At 54.9% G+C, this 19005-nt stretch overlaps 2 protein-coding genes across 6 annotated transcripts in view; both read right to left on the bottom strand.

The window, feature by feature from the left end:
* The window catches only part of FGFRL1 (fibroblast growth factor receptor like 1), a 31242-nt gene extending 14649 nt beyond the window's left edge, over positions 1–16593 (bottom strand). The window contains exon 1 of one of the 5 annotated variants that reach the window (XM_078367753.1): positions 16404–16593. The gene's annotated coding sequence lies outside the window, so the exon portion shown is untranslated. Of the gene's footprint in view, positions 1–69; positions 419–1881; positions 2101–16403 lie in introns of those variants that run through there. The other 4 variants (XM_054253577.2, XM_054253575.2, XM_035294390.3 and 1 more) reach the window with 4 other exon arrangements.
* On the bottom strand, positions 410–1477 carry LOC144581852 (uncharacterized). The gene is made up of 2 exons (XM_078367763.1): positions 1241–1477; positions 410–1117 (listed from the first exon to the last, which is right to left on the bottom strand). The coding sequence occupies exons 1-2, from the start codon at positions 1352–1354 to the stop codon at positions 410–412; spliced, it is 822 nt and encodes a 273-aa protein (XP_078223889.1). The 5' UTR covers positions 1355–1477.
* Positions 16594–19005: the final 2412 nt, after the last annotated feature.

Consider the following 19005-nt stretch of genomic DNA (forward strand, 5'->3'; position numbering starts at 1 on the left):
CCGCGCAGCGGGGGCTCCGGACCCGCCCCGCCCCCGCCCTGGACCCCCGCCCCTCCCCGGTCTGCCCACCTGGGGTCGCGGACGCGCGCGGGGGGCTCACCTCGGCGGGCGGGCAGCGGGGTCACGGCCGGGCCCGCAGCACGCGCTCCGCGATCATCGCCGCCCCGGACGCCGCATCCCACCGCCCAGCGCCCCCGGGCCCGGCCTCGGGGCGGGGCGGCGCTACCTGGGCGAGGGCGGCTCCGGCCGGGTCGGGGTCCGGGCTCTGGCGCTCGGGGCGCGGGGTCTCGGGCCGGGCGGGCGGCGGGGGGCGAGTCCGCGGGCCGGAGGCCGGGGCCGGGGTCCCGGGGCGGCGGGGCGAGGGGCCCGGGGCGCCGCGCCGCGAGGCGTCCTTCCCTGCGGGGCTTTGTCAACTCTCCCGGAGCGAGCGCCGAGCCCGCCGCGCGCCCCGCCCCCGGCACAACTTCCGGCCAATCCGCGCGCGTCGGCCCGCCCCGCGCCCCGCCCCGCCGCCAAACTTTTCCCCAATCCGCGCGCGCGCACCGCCCCCGCCCCGCCGGGCTCCTGGCCTTAACCCTCGCGGTGCAGGCGGCCCCGCGGGCGGGCGGCTTCCCCCGGCGCGGCCCCGCCCCCGCCCGGCCTCGCCGCGCTCCCGGCCCCGCCCGCGCGCCCTTGGGTCCCGCAGGCCCCTAGGACTGGCCGGGAGCCGCCGCGCCCTCCCCACACCTGCGCTCGTGCGCGCTCGGGTCTGGGTACCCACCTCCCGGGGCATCCCCGGGACCCCCAGGGCAGGCTCCGGCCGGGCGCGCGGCCGCCTGACCTCTGCGCAGCCCTGTTCCCGGCCTGGACCGCTCTCTGCTTGCTCAGAAGGAGGCGAACGGGACGGCTCCAGGCGCTTCAAGGCCTCCAGGTCCGCGCCCCGGGGGGGGTCTCCGGGAGCAGAAGGGAGAAGCCTGGCCTCGCCCAGCGAAGCTGCCGGGGCTGGGATGGTGGAGACCGCCTCGGCGATGCAGGCAGAGGTCCTGACCCGGGCGGGGGGGTATGTCTCGGGTTCCCCGGTGCCCTCGGCCGCAGGTACGTTCCCACTTGAGGCCTCCCGCCTCTCACCTGCTAGGGACTGGAGTGACAAGGGCATTCCTCATCATAACAGACGCCGGCGTCCGATTTAATCCCCGCTCCCGGGCAGGCGGCCCCGAGAACAGAGGAAGAGACGGAGGCACGGAGAAGACCGGTGACTCACCGCGCGCCTCGCTCTTTGCGCCTCTTCCTCCACGCGCCTCGCTCGACACCCCGGCTCGGGGCCAGCACGCAGGGCTTCCAGGCCGCCCTCCAGCCGCCCCGTGGCCCCCCGCATCCTGCCGCGTCTCGAAGCCCCCTTGACACAAGCCCCAAGGCCTGCCCACCTCCCGCCTCACACCCCTAACTCCGCGGGGGTCAGCACCCAGCACCTTCTCCATCCCCAGAGCAGCCTCTTTCTGGGGTCAGAAGCCCTCTCTTCCGGGAAGCCCTCCCAGGGAAGACTGAAACTGGAGAGGCCTCGCAGCCGGTGTCCCCCGGGCCGAGGAGAGCTGGGCGGGGCGTGGGGGGCGCCAGCTGTCAGGGTCTGGGACTCCTCAAGGCCCAACAACCCGGCCATCCCAAGCCGCTCGTTCCCAGCCCAGCGTTCTCCAACCCAAATCCTGTCTCTGGGCCAGCGTGGGCGTCGCGAGGGCGGGTGGAGGTGGAGGTGCACCCTGCCCACCCGTCCTGCCCTCGGTGGCGCAGCTGCCGCTCTGCCCCGGGGAAGGGTCCCGGGACCGCTGCGTGGTCCTCCCGGCGGCACAACGTCCTGCGCCCCCGCCGCAGCCCTGTCCACAAGGAGCATGGAGCGCCGGGGCCCACCTGCCGCCCTCCTGGCCGGCGCCGCGGTCACGGACAGGTGGGTGGGGCGGTTCCACGCTAGAGGGAGGGCGGCGCTGAACTTCGCGGACCGCTGGCGAGTAGACAGGTGTGCGGGCTGCTGGGCACAGGTGCGTGAAAAGGGGACAGGTGTGCGGAAAGGTGGCTGCGGAGCAGAAGCAGGGAGCGGGCAGGTGCCGGCACCGGGATCAGGCGGGCAGTGGGAGGGACACGGCGGGGGGCGGCCCGGGGGCGGGGGTGTGGGCGGGGAAGAGGGCGGGGCCTGGACGAGGAGAGGGCGGGGAAGAGGGCGGGGCCTGGACGAGGAGAGGGCGGGGAGGGGCGGGGCAGAGGGCGGGGCCGGGACGAGGAGAGGGCGGGGCGGGGCCGGGGTCCTCCCTCGCGGGCACGCGCTGCCCTCTGGCGGTAGCGGTGGCGGCGCGGTGGCTCCCGAGGCGTTTTTCCTCCCCTTCTCTCCCCGTCCCGCCCGCCACGTCCCAGCCCGCGGCTGGCCCGGGACCCGCTCCCCGGGAGCCTCCCGCCCCTCGCCCACCCCCGGAACAGGGACGGGGCCCTCCCCGGCTCCCACGGCCCTTCGGGTCAGGTGGCGCAGAGCGGAGTGGCCGACGCAAGCGCGTCCTGCCCCTTAAAACTGAAACTCGGGACGGGCCAGCCACCCTCGGGGTCTCGGCCCATCCGCAGCCGACCTCAGGAGGTGACGCGGGGAGACAGGCTCTGTGGCCACCTGCCCAGCCCAGGTGAGCCCCACGGGTCCTGCTGCCCCGGGGCGGCAGATGCAGGCCAGGCAGGCCTCACAGAGGCGGCATCTGGGCAGCAGGTGTAGGACTGACAGGGACGGGTGGAGTGGAGGGGCCTTGGCAGAGAAGTGAGGTGAAGTAGCGGGTCGGACTTACACACTCTCAGCTGCAACAACCAAAGAAACAGACAAAGATAAGTGAAAACGCCACGCAAGGCACTGGGCTCGCGCAACCGCGGACGTGGTGCTGGAGAGAGGGGAACCCACCTGGCAGCCAGGACTGTCCCGCCCACCGCCCAGGCACAGAGAAGGGAAAGGGAACTCAAGCAGCCACCGGTGGTCTCCCTCACCTGGGAAGAAAGGTGGCCAAGCAGGTGGCTGGAGTTGAAGGTGCTCCAGAGTACTGCAGAGAAGCCCAGACACCCACAGAGGGGCTCCTTGAGGCTCGGCTAAGCACAGATCAGTGCAGGAGTGTGAAGAAAACACTCAACACCAGGGAAAGACCCACCCGGGATGAGAGCCCACGCAGGGCTGGGAATAGCGCCTGTGTCCAGCAGCCAGAGGGAGCAGGGGCAGGAGCAGGGGCGGGAGCGTCCTTAGGTTGGAAGATGGTATCGCCTTGTAGTAAGGAAGAATCATCACAACACTAAACACAGTTCAGTTTCCACCAAACCCCACTCAGTACAAGACCCACAGCCAGATGTGGGGGCTCACACCCGCAAACCAGCACTTAGGGAGGCCGAGGCAGGCAGATCACTTGAGCCCAGGAGTTTGAGAGTAGCCTGGGCAACATGGCGAAACTCCATCTCCACAAAAATCCAAAAAGTCGCTGGATGTGATGGTGACGCCTGTGGTCCCGGCTACTCGGTAGGCTGAGTGGGAGGATCACTTGAGCCCAGGCTTGCCAAGACAGCAGTGAACCAAGATCATACCACGGCACTCCAGCCTGGGTGGCAGAGTGAGATCCTGTCTCAAAAAAAAAAAGGAAGAAAAGAAAAAAGGACCACACAGTTTCCAAGTAACTTAATCACATCCCAGAAACAAATGCAAAGATATTTATAGGCATAGAAAAGTATCCAGCTCCGAACAAGGTAGACTATGAAACGTTGAATATCCAGTAAAAAAAAAACACCAGGCATGGGCCGGGTGCGGTGGTTCACGCCTGTAATCCCAGCACTTTGGGAGGCTGAGGCAGGCGGATCATGAGGTCAAGACATCGAGACCATCCTGGCCAATGTGGTGAAACCCTGTCTCTACTAAAAATACAAAAATTAGCTGGGCATGGTGGCGCGTGCCTGTAGTTCCAGCTACTCAGGAGGCTGAGGCAGGAGAATTGCCTGAACCCAGGAGGCAGAGGTTGCAGTGAGCCAAGATCGTGCCACTGCACTCCAGCCTGTCAACAGAGTGAGACTCCGTCTCAAAAAAAAATCAGCATGAAAACATGCAGGAAATTACGACTCCTATGGAGAGATGTGAAAAATCAAAATTGACCTGGGGCCGGGTCAATCCCAGCACTTTGGTAGGCTAAGGAGGGCGGATCACTTGATATCAAGAGTTTGAGACCAGCCTGTCCAACATGGCAAAACCCCGTCTCTACTAAAAAATACAAAAATTAGCTGGATATGGTGTCAGGCGCCTGTAATCCCAGCTACTCAGGAGTTTGAGGCAGGAGAGTTGCTCCAACCAGAAAGGTGGAGGTTGCTGAGCCGAGATTTCACCATTGCACTCCAGCCTGGGAGACAGAGCGAGATACTATCTTAAATAAATAAATAGCCAGGTGTGTGTAGTAGCACTGGGTGACAGAACAAGACCTTGTCTCAAAAATGTTTTCCTTATTATTTAAATATCTTTCAAAGATAATCATTTTTTTTTTTTTTTTTGAGACGGAGTTTCGCTCTTGTTACCCAGGCTGGAGTGTGCAATGGCCCGATCTTGGCTCACCACAACCTCCACCTCCTGGGTTCAGGCAATTCTCCTCCCTCAGCCTCCCGAGTAGCTGGGATTACAGGCACGCGCCACCATGCCCAGCTAATTTTTGTATTTTTAGTAGAGACGGGGTTTTGCCATGTTGACCAGGATGGTCTCGATCTCTTGACCTCGTGATCCACCCACCTCAGCCTCCCAAAGTGCTGGGATTACAGGCTTGAGCCACCGCGCCCGGCCGATAATCATCTATTTTATTTTATTTTTTGAGACAAAGTCTCACTCTGTCTCCCAGGCTGGAGTGCAGTGGCATAATCTCAGCTCACTGCACCCTCCGCCTCCTTGGTTCAAGCAGTTCTTGTACCTCACCCTCCCGAGTAGCCGGGATTACAGACATGCAGTAACACACCTGGCTAATTTTTGTATCTTTAGTAGAAATGTTTTGTCATGTCGGCCAGGCTGGTCTTGAACTCCTAACCTCAGGTGATCCACCTGCTTGATAATCATCTGACTAATGCAAAAATCATGTATTGTAGGATTTATATCATATGAAAAATTAAAATATGTAACAATAGGACAATGGCTGGAAGGGAAATGGAAATGTAATGTCTTAGAGTTCTTTGACTATCTATGAGGTTGTAAGATACCACTGGAAGTTAGTGACGAGTTAAAAATGTATAGTATAAATCTGAAAGCAACCATTAAAATAATTACAGCTAACACAACAAAGGAAACAAATAGAATTTAAAAATTAACCCCCGAAAAAAGCAGAGAAGGCCTGGCGCAGAGCTCACGCCTGTAATCCCAGCACTTTGGGAGGCTGAGGCGGGTGGATCATGAAGTCAAAAGATGGAGACCATCCTGGCCAACATGCTGAAACCCCATCTCTACTAAAAAATACAAAAATTAGCTGGGCATGGTGGCTCTCGCCTGTAATCCCAGCTACTCGGGAGGCTGAGGCAGGAGAACTGCTTGAACCCAGGAGGTAGAGGTTGCGGTGAGCCAACATCGCGCCATTGCACTCCAGCCTGGCACCTGGCAACAGAGCGAGACTCTGTCTCAAAAAGAAAAGCAGAGAAAGAGGGAGAAATAAAAATGAGACGAGTCAAAGACAAATAGTAAGATGTAGATATAAACCCCATCATGTTAATAATCACATTAAATGTAAACATTCTAAACATCCCATCTAAAAGGCAAAGGTTGTCAGATTGGGCAAAAAAGGGCCGGGCGCGGTGGCTCAAGCCTGTAATCCCAGCACTTTGGGAGGCCGAGGCGGGTGGATCACGAGGTCAACAGATCGAGACCATCCTGGTCAACATGGTGAAACCCCGTCTCTACTAAAAGTACAAAAATTAGCTGGGTACGGTGGCGCGTGCCTGTAATCCCAGCTACTCAGGAGGCTGAGGCAGGAGAATTGCCTGCACCCGGGAGGCGGAGGTTGCAGTGAGCCAAGATTGTGCCACTGCAGTCCACCCCAGTGACAGAATAAGACTTGGTCTAAAAAAATTTTTTTTGATAAAATTATCCAAAGGACATAAAAACCCTAAAGGTATATGCACTTACCAACAGATGATAAAATTCCAGGAAGCAACCAATGATAGAGCCGAAGGAATATGGTAAAATCCACAATTACACTCTAAGATGTCAGACATTCCTCTCCCAGCTCAGCAGGTGGACAAAAAACATAGGAATAAAGACAGCTTGAACAACAAACTGACTTTTATAGGACAGTCCACTGTTTTCTAGGCCAAAAATTACTATATATATATATTTTTTTAATTTAATTTATTTATTTATGTATTTTGGAGACAGAGTCTTGCTCTGTCACCCAGGCTGGAGTCCAGTGGCACGATCTCAGCTCACTGCAACCTCCACCTACCAGGTTCAAGGAATTCTCCTGCCTCAGCCTGCCAAGTAGCCAGAATGACAAGCGTGACCCACCATACCTGGCCAAAAGTTACAATATATTTAAAAGGATTCAAGTCACTCGAAGCACATTCTCTGACCACAGTGGAATTATATTAGAAATCAACAGCCAGGCGTGGTGGCTCACACCTGTAATCTCAGCACTTTGGGAGGCTGAGGCAGGCAGATCATGAGGTCAGGAGTTCAAGACCAGCCTGACCAATATGGTGAAACCCTCATCTCTACTAAAAATACAAAAATTAGCCGGGTGTGGTGGTGTGCGCCTGTTGTCCTAGGTACTTAGGAGGCTGAGGCTGGAGAATCTCTTGAAACTGGGAGGCAGAGGTTGCAGTGAGCCTAGATCATACTACTACACTCCAGTCTGGGAGACAGAGCAAGACTCCGTCTCGAAAAGAAAAGAAAAACAAAAAGAAATTAACAACAGAAGGATATTTGGAAAATCCCCAAGTATTTGGAAACTAAATAACCCCCCTTAATTCCCATGTACTGAAGAAGAAACAAAAGGAAAATTTAAAATTATGTTGAGCAGGCCAGGCACAGTGGCTCATGTCTATAATCCCAACGCTTTGGGAGGCAGAGGTAGGCAGATCACCTGAGGTCAGGAGTTCGAGACCTGCCTGACCAACATGGCGAAACCCCGTCTCTACTAAAAATACAAACATTAGCTGGTTGCACTCCAACCTGGGTAACAGAGAGAGACTCCGTGTAAAATATACATATTTATATGGCACAGAATGCAAATGAAAAGCACCACATCCCAAACAGTGGGGTTCCATTAAAGCAGTGCCTAGAGACCAACGACACAGAAGACGCACACTGAGGACAGGCTCACATCAGCGAGCTCAGCTCCAAAGAAACAAAAAACCCGAGCAAACGACACTCGAAGTCAGCAGAAAACAGAGAGGCCGGGTGTGGTGGGATCATGCCTGTCACCCCAGCGCTGTGGGAAGCAGAGGCGGGTGGATCACTTGAGGCCAGGAGTTCCAAACCAGCCTGGCCAACATGGTGAAACCCCATCTCTACTAAAAATATAAAAATTAACTGGGCATGTTGGCTCACGCCTGTAATCTCAGCTGCTCAGGAGGCTGAGGCAGGAGAATCCCTTGACCCTGGGAGGCAGAGGTTGCCAGGAGCCAAGATTGTGCCACTGCACTCCAGCCTGGGCAACAAGAGCAAAATTCAGTCTCAAAAAATAAAAATAAATAAAGAATGCGAAACTCCATCTCAAAAAATAAAACGAGAATGATAGAAAATACAAGTAACCTTGCACCTACATTCCCCCCCAAAAAAAAGAAAATAAGAAAATACAAGTGACTTTATATCAACAAATTTCACAACTTAGAACAAATGGACACATCCACTGATGGAAACTCCCAAGGCTCCCTCAAGAAGAAACAGATAACCTGAATAGCCCTATATCTATTAAGTAGTTTGAAGTTTTAGTTAAAACATTCCCACAAGGAAAACGCTGGGCCCAGATGGCTTTAAGGAGGAAATAATATTATTTCTACACAAACAGTACCAGAAAAGTGGAGAGGAAGGAATGCACCCCAACTCATTATATAAGGCCAGCATTACTCTACTACCAAAACCGGAATTACAAGAGAAGAAACCTACTCAACAGTGTCACCAACATAGATGTAACACATTTTTTATTTTAATTCATCAAATTCAACAATATAAAAAACACACATCATGACCAAGAGATGCAAAGCTGACTTGTCAACGAACTGACCTAGCACGGAGGGGCCAGCGTCCACGCCGAGGGCTGCAGCGGGTGACAGGAGGACGCTTCCTTCCAGGCTTGGCCAAGCAAGGAGGACGGGGCAGCTCATGCCTAAGTGCTGGCCTCTCGCGTGGCTTGCATGCAAGGGTTTTTAAAGGCAGGGGTGAATTTCAGGAAAATGGAATTCACAGGCAAAATTGTAAATCAAAACATGGAGGTTATACGTTGGTTTTGGCCTAAAAGGGTGGGGTACCTTGAAGCGGTTGGGGGTGTTCCAGGTCACAGGTAGATTCAAAGATTTTCTGTGGCTGGGCCCGGTGGCTCATGCCTGTAATCCCAGCAGTCTGGGAGGCCGAGGCGGGCAGATCACTTGAGGTCAGGAGTTTGACACCAGCCTGACCAATATGGTGAAACCCTGTCTCTATTAAAAATACAGAAATTAGCCAGGGGCGGTGACTCATGCCTGTAATCCCAGCACTTTGGGAGGCCAAGGCAGGCAGATCACAAGGTCAGGAGTTCGAGACCATCCTGGCCAATATGGTGAAACCCCATCTCTACTAAAAATACAAAAATTATCCAGGCATGGTGGCACACACCCGTGGTCCCAGCTACTCGGGAGGCCGAGGCAGAAGAATTGCTTGAACCTGGGAGGCAGAGGTTGCAGTGAGCTGAGATCGCGCCACTGCACTCCAGCCTGGGCGTCAGAATGAGATCCCGTCTCAAAAAAAACAAAAAAGATTTTCTGATTTGCAATTAAGGAAGAGCAGCTTTGTTTAAAAAGTTGGGGTCAGCAGAGAAGAGTGTTAACTCTAGTTCGTGGGTGTGACTCCCTCTAGGCCCCACAGGAAGAAACACAAGAGCAACAGGCAGAATTCAGTCCCCAGCTCCCCGCATCCGAGGCCTGTGGGCCGGCAGATCTGTTTGGTTGAGGAGGCCACAGCGGCTTTTCAGAAGCCACTACTAATATTCAATCTGGGTTCTGACGGGAATCAGCGTCCCCAGCATCCCTGGCTGCTGTTTTAGCTGTTCAGAGTGTCTTGTTTTCAGGCTGCTCATTTACTTCTCAGGGCTGGCGAGGGCCCGGAATTTCTCCTGAAGGCACTCAAGGCTTCCCTTAATTTCCATGCTTGGGGGCACCCACAGGCCCCTAAGAGGGGTCCCTGTTCCATCTCAGTTTTAACATTTGAAAATCAATGCGCCTTACCATATTTTTTTGAGACAAAGTCTCATTCTGTCACCCAGGCTGGAGTGCAGTGGCACAATCTCAGCCGCAAGCTCCACCTCCCTGGTTCAAGTTATTTCTCTGCCTCAGCCTCCCGAGTAGCTGGGATTACAGGTGCCCACCATCATGCCAGGCTAATTTTTGTGTTTTAGTAGAGACAGGGTTTCACCATGTTGGCCAGGCTGGTTTCAAACTCCTGACCTCAAGTGATCCACCCTCCTCAGCCTCCCAAAGTCTTGGGATTATAGGTGTGAGCCGCTGCGCCAGGCTGCACCTTCCCATGTTAACAGACAGAAAAGCAATGTGATCTCAGTTGACACAAAGGGTTTGACAAAAGCCACCATTCATGCCCAATTTTAAAAATCAACTCTCCACAAAGCAGGAGTAGAAAAGAACTTCCTCAACACGGGAAAAGGCACTGTGATGGTAGTGTCACCTTAACTGGAGTGAAGGGTACAAAGCGCTGATCCTGGGTGTGTCTGTGAGGGCGCTGCCACAGGAGATCGCCATCTCAGTCAGTGGACTGGGAGAGGCAGAGCCATCCTCCATCTGGGTGGGCGCCACCTCATCAGCTGCCAGCGCGGCCAGAATGAAAAGAAGGTAGAAAACATCGAGAAGGCTACACTGGCTTAGCCTCCCAGTGTGTGTCTATCTCCCAGGCTGCATGTTCCTCGAACTTCGGGCTCCAGGTTCTTCAGCTATGGGACTCAGACTGGCTTCCTTGCTCCTCAGCTTGCAGGCGGCCTGTGGTGGGACCTTGTGATCGTGTGCCTTAATACTCCTTAAGAAACTCTATCCTGTTAGTTCTGTCCCTCTAGAGAACCCTGATTTTTTTTTTTTTTTAAAGATGGGGGTTTCACCATGTTGGTCAGGCTGGTTTTGAACTCCCGACCTCAGGTGATCTGCCCGCCTCGGCCTCCAAAGTGCTTGGATTATAGGCGTGAGCCACCACGCCCGGCCCGAGAACTCTGATTAATACAGACATCTACCAAAAAATCTTAAAGCCAACATCACATCTAACTGTGAAGGGTGAAGCTTTCCCTGAAATCAGGAACCATAGTTTTCAAAGTCCACCTCCACCTGGCATCGTCAACAGCTTCCAGCCGGGACAACGTGTCCGGAAAAAGAAATAAAGGGATCCAAATTGAGGGGGAAAAAGAAGTGAAATGGTATTTACTTACAAAAGGCAGGATCATCTAGGTAGAAAAAAGTGCCAGCGGGGGCTGAGGGCTGAGATGAATAAGCACACGTGGCAAGGTGGTGGGTACAAAATCATTAGAGAAAAATACATCAAACGAGGACGCGCACCAAGGGCGACTTTTTTTTTTTTTGAGACGGAGTTTCGCTCTTGTTACCTGGGCTGGAGTGCAATGGCGCGATCTCAGCTCACCACAACCTCCGCCTCCTGGGTTCAGGCAATTGTCCTGCCTCAGCCTCCCGAGTAGCTGGGACTACAGGTGCGCACCACCATGCCCGGCTAATTTTTTTTGTATTTTTAGTAAAGACTGGGTTTCACCATGTTGACCAGGGTGGTCTCGATCTCTTGACCTCGTGATCCACCCACCTCGGCCTCCCAAAGTGCTGGGATTACAGGTGTGAGCCACCGCGCCCAGCCCCGCAGGTGCAACTTTCATATGTCGCTGGTACACCACGTGAAGTGATATGAGCATTTTGGAAGACAGTTTAGTCAACTCTATAGGCAGCAAACCACACGGCCATGTGTGCACCTATGCAACAATCCTGCATGCTCTTCACATCCACCCCAAAACCTAAGATGCAATAAAATATATATAAAAAAAAAAGTTGGCCAGGCACAGTGGCTCACACTTATAATCTCAGCACTTTGGGAGGATGACTTGGGCAGATGATCTGAGGTTAGGAGTTTGAGACCAGCCTGGCCAACATGGCAAAACCCCATCTCCAGTAAAAATACAAAAGAAAATTACACAGGCGTGGTGGCAGGTGCCTGTAATGCCAGATACTCGGGAGGCTGAGGCAGGAGAATCGCTTTATCCTGGGAGGTAGAAGTTGCAGTGAGTTGAGATGGTGCCATTGCACTCCAGCCTGGGCCACAAAGTGAGACTCCATCTCAAAAATGAAAGAAAAAAGAAAAAATTTTTTTAAAAAGTTAAGCTCTTGGGCTGTGGCTGACGCCTATAATCTCAGCACTTTGGGAGGCCAAGTGGGAGGATCAGCCCAGTTCAAGAGTTTGAGACCAACCTGGGCAACGTATCGAAACCCTGTCTCTACACAAAAGACAAAAACTAGCCAAGCATGGTGGCGCACACCCGTTACCGAGTCCCAGGTACTCAGGAGGCTGAGGCGAGAGGATTGTTTGAGCCCGGGAGGCAGGGCTTGCAGTGAGCTGTGATCACACCACTGCACTCTGGCCTGGGCGACAGGCGACAGTCTGCCTCTAAGAAAGGAGAAAACAAAGTTAAGCCTACAGCCGTCACAGGACCCAGCCGTGCCACCACTACGCCTTCACCCGGCAGAAATGACGGCACGGTTACAGACACACACGCGTACGCAAAAACCCTCAGAGCAGCTGTACCGGCAATCAAGCAAACTGGAAACAACCTTCGTGTCCTTCGGCAAGGGAGCGGGCAAGGCAACTGCCCGACACCCCTGCTCTGGGGCCTTGAGGAGTGAGAGGAAGACACCCGGAGACTCGCAGAATAATTCTGGGAAAGACTTGTGAAAGACGTCACTGGAATCACACACTGTGCCTGATTTCATTTGTATAAAATTCCAGAAAAAGACAGTTTGTTTGTTTTTTTTTTGAGACAGGGTCTGGCTCTGTCACCCAGGCTGGAGTACTCAGCTCACTGCAACCTCTGCCTCCCAGGTTCAATCGATTCTTGTGCCTCAGCCTCCTGAGTAGCTGGGATTACAGGTGTCCACCACGCCCAGCTAAGTTTTATATTTTTAGTAGAGATGGGGTTTCACTATGTTGGCCAAGCTGGTCTCGAACTCTTGACTTCAGGTGATCCACCCACCTCAGCCTCTCAAAGTGCTGGGATTACGGGCGTGAGCCACCATGCCCAGCCTAGAAAAAGCCAATTAATCTATGGTTACAGAAACCAGGTCAGCGGCTGCTGGGAATGGCTCAGGGTCAAAAGAGAGGGAGGAGTGAGGAGGGACTCCAAGGGGCAGGAGACAGGCTTTCGGGTGATGGAGAGGTCTCCATCTCAAATGTGGTTACAGTCTCATGGAGTACACACATCAAAATTGATCAGCTCTTACAGTTTATTTATAATTTATTTATTGATTGATTTGTATTTTGAGGCAGTCTCTCACACTGTTGCCTGGGCTAGAGTGCAGTGGTGCAATCTCGGCTCACTGCAACCTCCGCTTCCTGGATTCAAGCAATTCTGCCTCAGCCTCCCAAGTGGCTGGGATTACAGGCACCCGCCACCACACCCAGCTCATAGATATATATAGTATTTTTAGTAGAGACGGGGTTTCACCATGTTAGCCAGGCTGGTCTTGAACTCCTGACCTCGTGATTCACCCGCCTCAGCCTCCCAAAGTGCTGGGATTACAGGTGTGAGCCACCATGCTCCTACACGTTATTAACAGCAGCTTGTTGTGTGTACAGTAAAGGTCAGTAACGGTTTATTTAAAACAAATGGCTGAGTATGGTGGCTCACATCTGTAATTCCTGCACTATGGGAGGCTGAGACAGGTGGATTATTTGAGGTCAGGAGTTCAAGACTAGCCTGGCCAACATGGTGAAATCCTGTCTCTATTAAAAATACGAAAATTAGGCCGGGCATGGTGCCTCACACCTGTAATCCCAGCACTTTGGGAGGCTGAAGTGGAAGGATTATGAAGTCAAGAGTTTGAGACCAGCCTGACCAATATGGTGAAACCCTGTCTCTACTAAAAATACAAAAATTAGCCAGGCATGGTGGTGCACACCTGTAATCCCAGCTACTTGGGAGGCTGAGGCAAGAGAATTGCTTGAACCCAGGAGGCAGAGGTTGCAGTGAGCCGAGATTGGTCCACTGCCCTCCAGCCTGGCGTCAGAGCAAGACTCCATCTCAAAAAAAAAAAAAAAAAAGAGGAAAGAAAAGAAAATTAGTGGTGACAGGTGCCTGTAGTTCCAGCTACTTGGGAGGCTGAGGCAGAACTGCCTGAACCTGGGAGATGGAGGCTGCAGTGAACTGAGATCGAACCACTGCACTCCAGCCTGGATGACAGAGCGAGACTCTGTCTCAAAAATAAATGAATAAATAACTAGATTATCGACTAGGTGTGGTGGCTCACACCTGTAATCCCAGCACTTTGGGAGGCTGAGGCGGGCGAATCACGAGGTCAGGAGTTCAAGACCAGCCTGGCTAACATGGTGAAACTCCATCTCTACCAAAAATACAGAAATCAGCCGTGCATGATGGCAGGCAGGCTACTCAGCTACACAGTAATCCCAGCTACTCAGGAGGCTGAGACAGGAGAATCGCTTGAACCCGGTGGGGAGGTTGCAATGAGCCGAAATTGCACCACTGCACTCCAGCCTGGGTGACAGAGCGATATTCCGTCTCAAAATAAATAAATAAATGGTAACTAGATTAGCTTTCTAGAAAGAGGCAGAGGAGAGGCAACCATGGAGGGCTGGAAGGTAGACACTCCTTCAGTGTCGTGGATGCATGAGAGTGGCTGTGGGTCATTTCCAACTTTAAATGCGCCAATGACCACTTCTGCTTCCCTCCTCTCCTGTGACCTCCTATCTCCACGTGACATCCTTGATGGAGCTTCTCATTGGGGCTCAGAGCTGGCTTATCCCTGTGCTGCCTGCAGCCACTGTCTGAAGGGCTCACCCCGGCACTCCAGTGACGTGGTCACAGACACACAGGGGTCCTCATGCTCACCGTCTGGAGAATGCAGAAGTGCAGCCCAGGTCAGAGGGCACAGGCATTTCTGAGCTTGACCAAGAGTCCCTGTTATGGACTCAGTGTCTTTGTCCCCAAAAATGTGTATGTTAAGCCCAAACCCCCAATGGGAGGTGGGGCTTTGGGAGGTGATGAGGGCGAATGTGGTCTTGGGGGGCACCCACCAGGAGCTTAGTGTCCTCATGAGACAAGGAAGGGCTCAGAGCTCCTGGGCTGGGCAGGTGGAGGGGATCCTGTAGCCCAGACTCCCCAGCACCCCTGCTGTGACTGGCACCTGTCCCCACAGACATGGACTCCTGAGCCCAAGCCAGATCCCTGCCCAAGGCCAGAGAGGACACTGGGCAGGCCCAGCTGAAATGGCTTGGGGCTGAGGGCTGGACCTATCTCTCCATCTCTCCACCCGGAGGACCCGACCCGTGCCATCTCACCACCTCTCCACCCAGAGGGGCCCAGCCTGTGCCATCTCTACACATCTCCACCCAGAGGGGCCTGGACTGTGCCATCTCTCCACCTCTCCACGCAGAAGGATCCAGCCTGTGCCATCTCACCACCTCTCCACCCAAAGGGGCCTGGCCTGTGCCATCTCTACACATCTCCACCTGGAGGGACCCAGCCTGTGCCATCTCTACACATCTCCACCCAGAGGTGCCCGGCCTGTGCCATCTCTACACATCACCCAGAGGACCCGGACTGTGCTGTCTCTACAAATCTCCACCCAGAGGGACCTGGCCTATACAGCACCTTCACACCGTGGTCGAGCTCCAGGTGACTCTGCTGGCGTTTCTGCTGCTATACCAAGTGCAGTGCCCTGGGCAGCAGTGGACAGTGGGGCACCCAGGGCCTGTCTGTGGCTTCCCTCTGCCCCTCCCTTGTGGCCCTGGAGGAATTGCTATCCTATAAGCCAGGCACCAAGGCCCCAAGAGACGGGCTGCACTGGGGCATGGAAGCAAGAGAAGGGCTGCTGTGTAGGGTGTGCAGGGCCCAGTCTGGGCCTTGGTGGGGAGGCGCCTCTCTTCAGCCCAGGTGGGACCCCTCCACCAGAAAGCTGCAGCAGGGATTCCTGACCTGGTGTTGGGTGTGGTAACACCCCCCATAGGCACCGAGGAAGAACTGTGCAGACCCCAGGCACAATTAGTGCCTGAAGTATAACTCACTGCTTACTCATATCTAGCTTACGTATATATAATCACACTCATTTCCATATAATCTTTCTATATAACCATATAACTTACTGCTTACTGTATCTAGCTGATCCATGTAATCACACTTGTTTCCATATCATCTTTCTATATAATCATATAACGGATGTAGTCGGTGCTTACCGACACATTTAGTGTGATTTATACAATCCTTCCATAGAACCGTATAGTAGTTTGTAGTAGGAGGATTGCCCAGAGCAGTCACAGAACAGAAGCAGCACACGGGAAAACAGCCAGACCAGGACAAGAACCAAAGACCCAGGTGGCGGCGTCCCTGCCTGAAAGGGCATACTATGTATGGCAGGCTTGGAGCAAGTGCCTCTCCTCCTGATAAAGGAACTGTAGCACCTGCATCCAGTTCCTGTGGAAAGTCGACCTCAGGCCTGAGATCCTGGAAGTAACCAAGGGAGAAGAACCCCTCTGGTGTGACTGGGTCAGTCTTTTCTCCCTTCTGTGCTAGCTGAAAGCATCCTCCCATAAATATCTTAAGAGAAGAGCACAGGCCTGTCAGCTCCCACTGCACTGGCTTACAGTATCCTTCCATTAGAAACCCTCTGAAGTCTCCAGCCCCCAGATAAGAAGTGTTGCGCACGACATCTGTTGCACACAGCTCACGTACTTGCCTCGGTGACCTAATGGGGGTGGACTCCTTTTCTGTACATGACGCTCTAATACTGCACACAGCATGGCCCCCTGCTGCGCATGGCCCACCTCTCTGCCCCGGTGACATAATGGGGTGGCCCCCTCGATTGACTCACATGATTATGTATGCCCTATCACGAAGCCTATAGATGATGACCTCTCATGACCCTCCCCTCTGCTTGTACCTAATAAATACAGACACTTCTGTGTGTTCTGGGCCTCGCCTGTCCCCACTCACAGGTGGCATGGCCCCCCGAGTCCAGCTGCTCTTCTCCAGTTCTTCAGTGTCCTGTCCCTTTACTCCTTGGATCCTGCACTTCAGCATACCATAAGGGACACCCCACGACCCTGTGGGGCCAACAGCCCTACAGTTAGGGCGCTCACCCTGGGGCAGGCCAGGTCTCATCCATGTGGTAATGTCCCAATGTGGGTGGGGCCAAGGAAAGAGAGGCCCCCTACCCCCAATGGAGTCTGCCACACCCCTCATTGTGGTGAGGGCCCAGGCTCAGAGCAGCCTCCTTGCCATCCACTGCCCCTACCCCTCTGGGCCCTGAGGTCATCAGTGCCTGAATGGCCCAGGACACAGAACCTGCAGATGGGGTCCTGGGGTCAGGTGACAAATTTTCGGAGCCAGGTCTAAGCTTTTGGTGGGGAAATTGTTTCACAGTTCCTCAAACTGCCCCTCCTGACCCCTCCCCACCCCCAGAGGCATGGGAGGAGGCACGAGTGGAGGACAAGGGTCGGAGACCGGGAGGTGAGTTGCCACGGCAACAGGAGTGATTCTGAGATGGGGCGGCTGACCCTGGCTTCTCCCTCTGAAAAGGTGAGACAGCCGTGAGGGCAGTGGGGCCCAGCGCCCATGGCTTTGCTCCTCGGCCACAGGCAGGACAAACAGGGCTAGTGCCCAGTGCCCAAGCCCCACTGAGGGCTTCACCCCACAGGGGCCCGTATCTGCAGAGAAACCAGCAGGTGCACAGCAAGGAGGGACCTGAGACGCAGAGGGCACAGGGCAGGTGGGCATGGGGCAGATGGACATGGGGAAGGGCGCTGAGTCCCTAGCTGGGCCACCTCCTGTGCAAGAGTGCCATCTGTGTCTGTGCCCATGCTGCTCTGCCCAGGACTGGCCCCAGATTAGACGCTGGCATGGCCACACCTAGGGGCGCTCCAAGGAGAGGAAGGCACATCTGTGCCAGCAGCAGCTGCCTGGGGAACATCACAGGGGCAGATCCAAGTTCACACAAAATACAAAATGTGGGTCTGACAGACTGGCCACCTCACCGCCTGGGCCAGTCGCCAGCACTGGTGTCTTGGCCACCGGCCTGAGCTCCTGGAAAGAGCCGGTGGTCGCTGGCCTGGACTCAACCCAGCCTGTGCACAGAGGTGGGAGCTGGGCCTCCACACACCCTGCAGGGACAGTGCCCCAGGAGCAGCAGCAGCAGGCTCTGACCAGTCCCGACGGCTGAGGCACACACACATTTCTGGAGTACCCTCTGGGTCTGCAGCAGTGATGAGATGACCAATGACACCAGCAGCTGTGGGAAGAGGGGATGGGCAGGCCAGTTTCTAAGCAGAAAGTCTGCACGTGGTGGGTACTTATGTGACGCAAGGGCCACCTGAGGTCAGGAGTTCAAGACCAGCCTGACCAACAGGTGAAACCCCGTCTCTACTAAAAATACAAAAGTTAGCTTGGTGTGGTAGCAGGCACCTGTAATCGAAGCCACTTGGGAGGCTGAGACAGAACTGCTTGAGCCCAGGAGAAGGTTGCAGTGAGCCGAGACCATACCACTGCATTCCAGCCTGGGTGACAGAGTGAGACTCCATCTCGGGTGGATCTGGGCTTGGGGAGCAGTGTGCACACCCAAGTGTCCCGCTCCCACCCGTTCCCTGGACAGCAGGTAATGTTGGCCAGAAGCCCCGCATTAGGTCCAGGCTGTGACAGCTCCACCTGCTACATGTGTGGGTGCCCAGCAGGCCCAGCCCTGCCCAGAGCGTCTGGCAGAAGCGCCATGCCCCCAGCAAGCCCAGACCTCGCATCCCAGTCAAAGCGCATTTCCTCCAGTCACTTGGAAAGCAGCTCTGAGCTGCCTGTCCACCCTGGCGAAGCCTAATGGCACTCAGTTGCCATGTGACTCAGCCGCCCAGGAAGAGCCAAGACCTTGCAGTGTCTACCCAAGTACTGCAGACTCAGCCCCAGCATGTCTGGAAGTCTGTCCTGTGGGCAAAAGACTGGAGCTCCCATGAAACTGCTCCTCCTGAATATCTGCCGGGGCCTCAGCCCACACTGAGGGCTTCGTGACAATCATCCCACCAGCCTCCAGACGAGAAGGGAAAGTGAAGAGGCCGTTTATGGATGCAGAGTGCACACTGTCACCCGGAAGGGGACAGGTACAGCATCATAGCCGGGGGGCTGGCCCTGGAAGATGGAAAAGGTGCCCCACAGCAGAACCAAGGTGGCACATCCAGCCACCTTCGGCTCCACCACGGGCAGCATCCATGGAAACGTTGGCCAGACTCAGGAGATAAAGATGAGAAGCTTGGTAACAAGGTGACTGGGGAGAAGGCAAGCCCTGGGCTGGCACAACAGGCAGAGTGAGGGTTCTCCATCCCACAGAAGTGCCTGTATTTGTCCAGACGACATCCACTCTCTGGAGGTCCTCTGGACAGGGGACGTCAAATGCAGTCTCATCTTGCCACCCAGCGACTGCTCCAGGGACCCAGGCACAAAGCACCCAGAGGCAGGGACAAGGCTGTGTGTAAGCTGACGGCCAGCGTGGGCTTCCCTGGTTCCTGGCATGGCCTCAAGCCTGACCCACTCTCAGCGAAGGCCAAAGTGACCCCAT

Source organism: Callithrix jacchus, chromosome 3 (genome assembly GCF_049354715.1).
Source record: "Callithrix jacchus isolate 240 chromosome 3, calJac240_pri, whole genome shotgun sequence".
In the NCBI taxonomy this organism is placed as follows: Eukaryota; Metazoa; Chordata; class Mammalia; order Primates; family Cebidae; genus Callithrix; species Callithrix jacchus.

Excerpts from the sequence above, each read along its gene's own strand:
- LOC144581852 (XM_078367763.1), bottom strand. The coding sequence starts at position 1,354 with ATGCGGGGGGCCACGGGGCGGCTGGAGGGCGGCCTGGAAGCCCTGCGT. Across the intron at positions 1,118-1,240 it reads CGCAAAGAGCGAGGCGCGCG|TCCCTAGCAGGTGAGAGGCG; the intron begins GTGAGTCACCGG and ends TTGTCACTCCAG.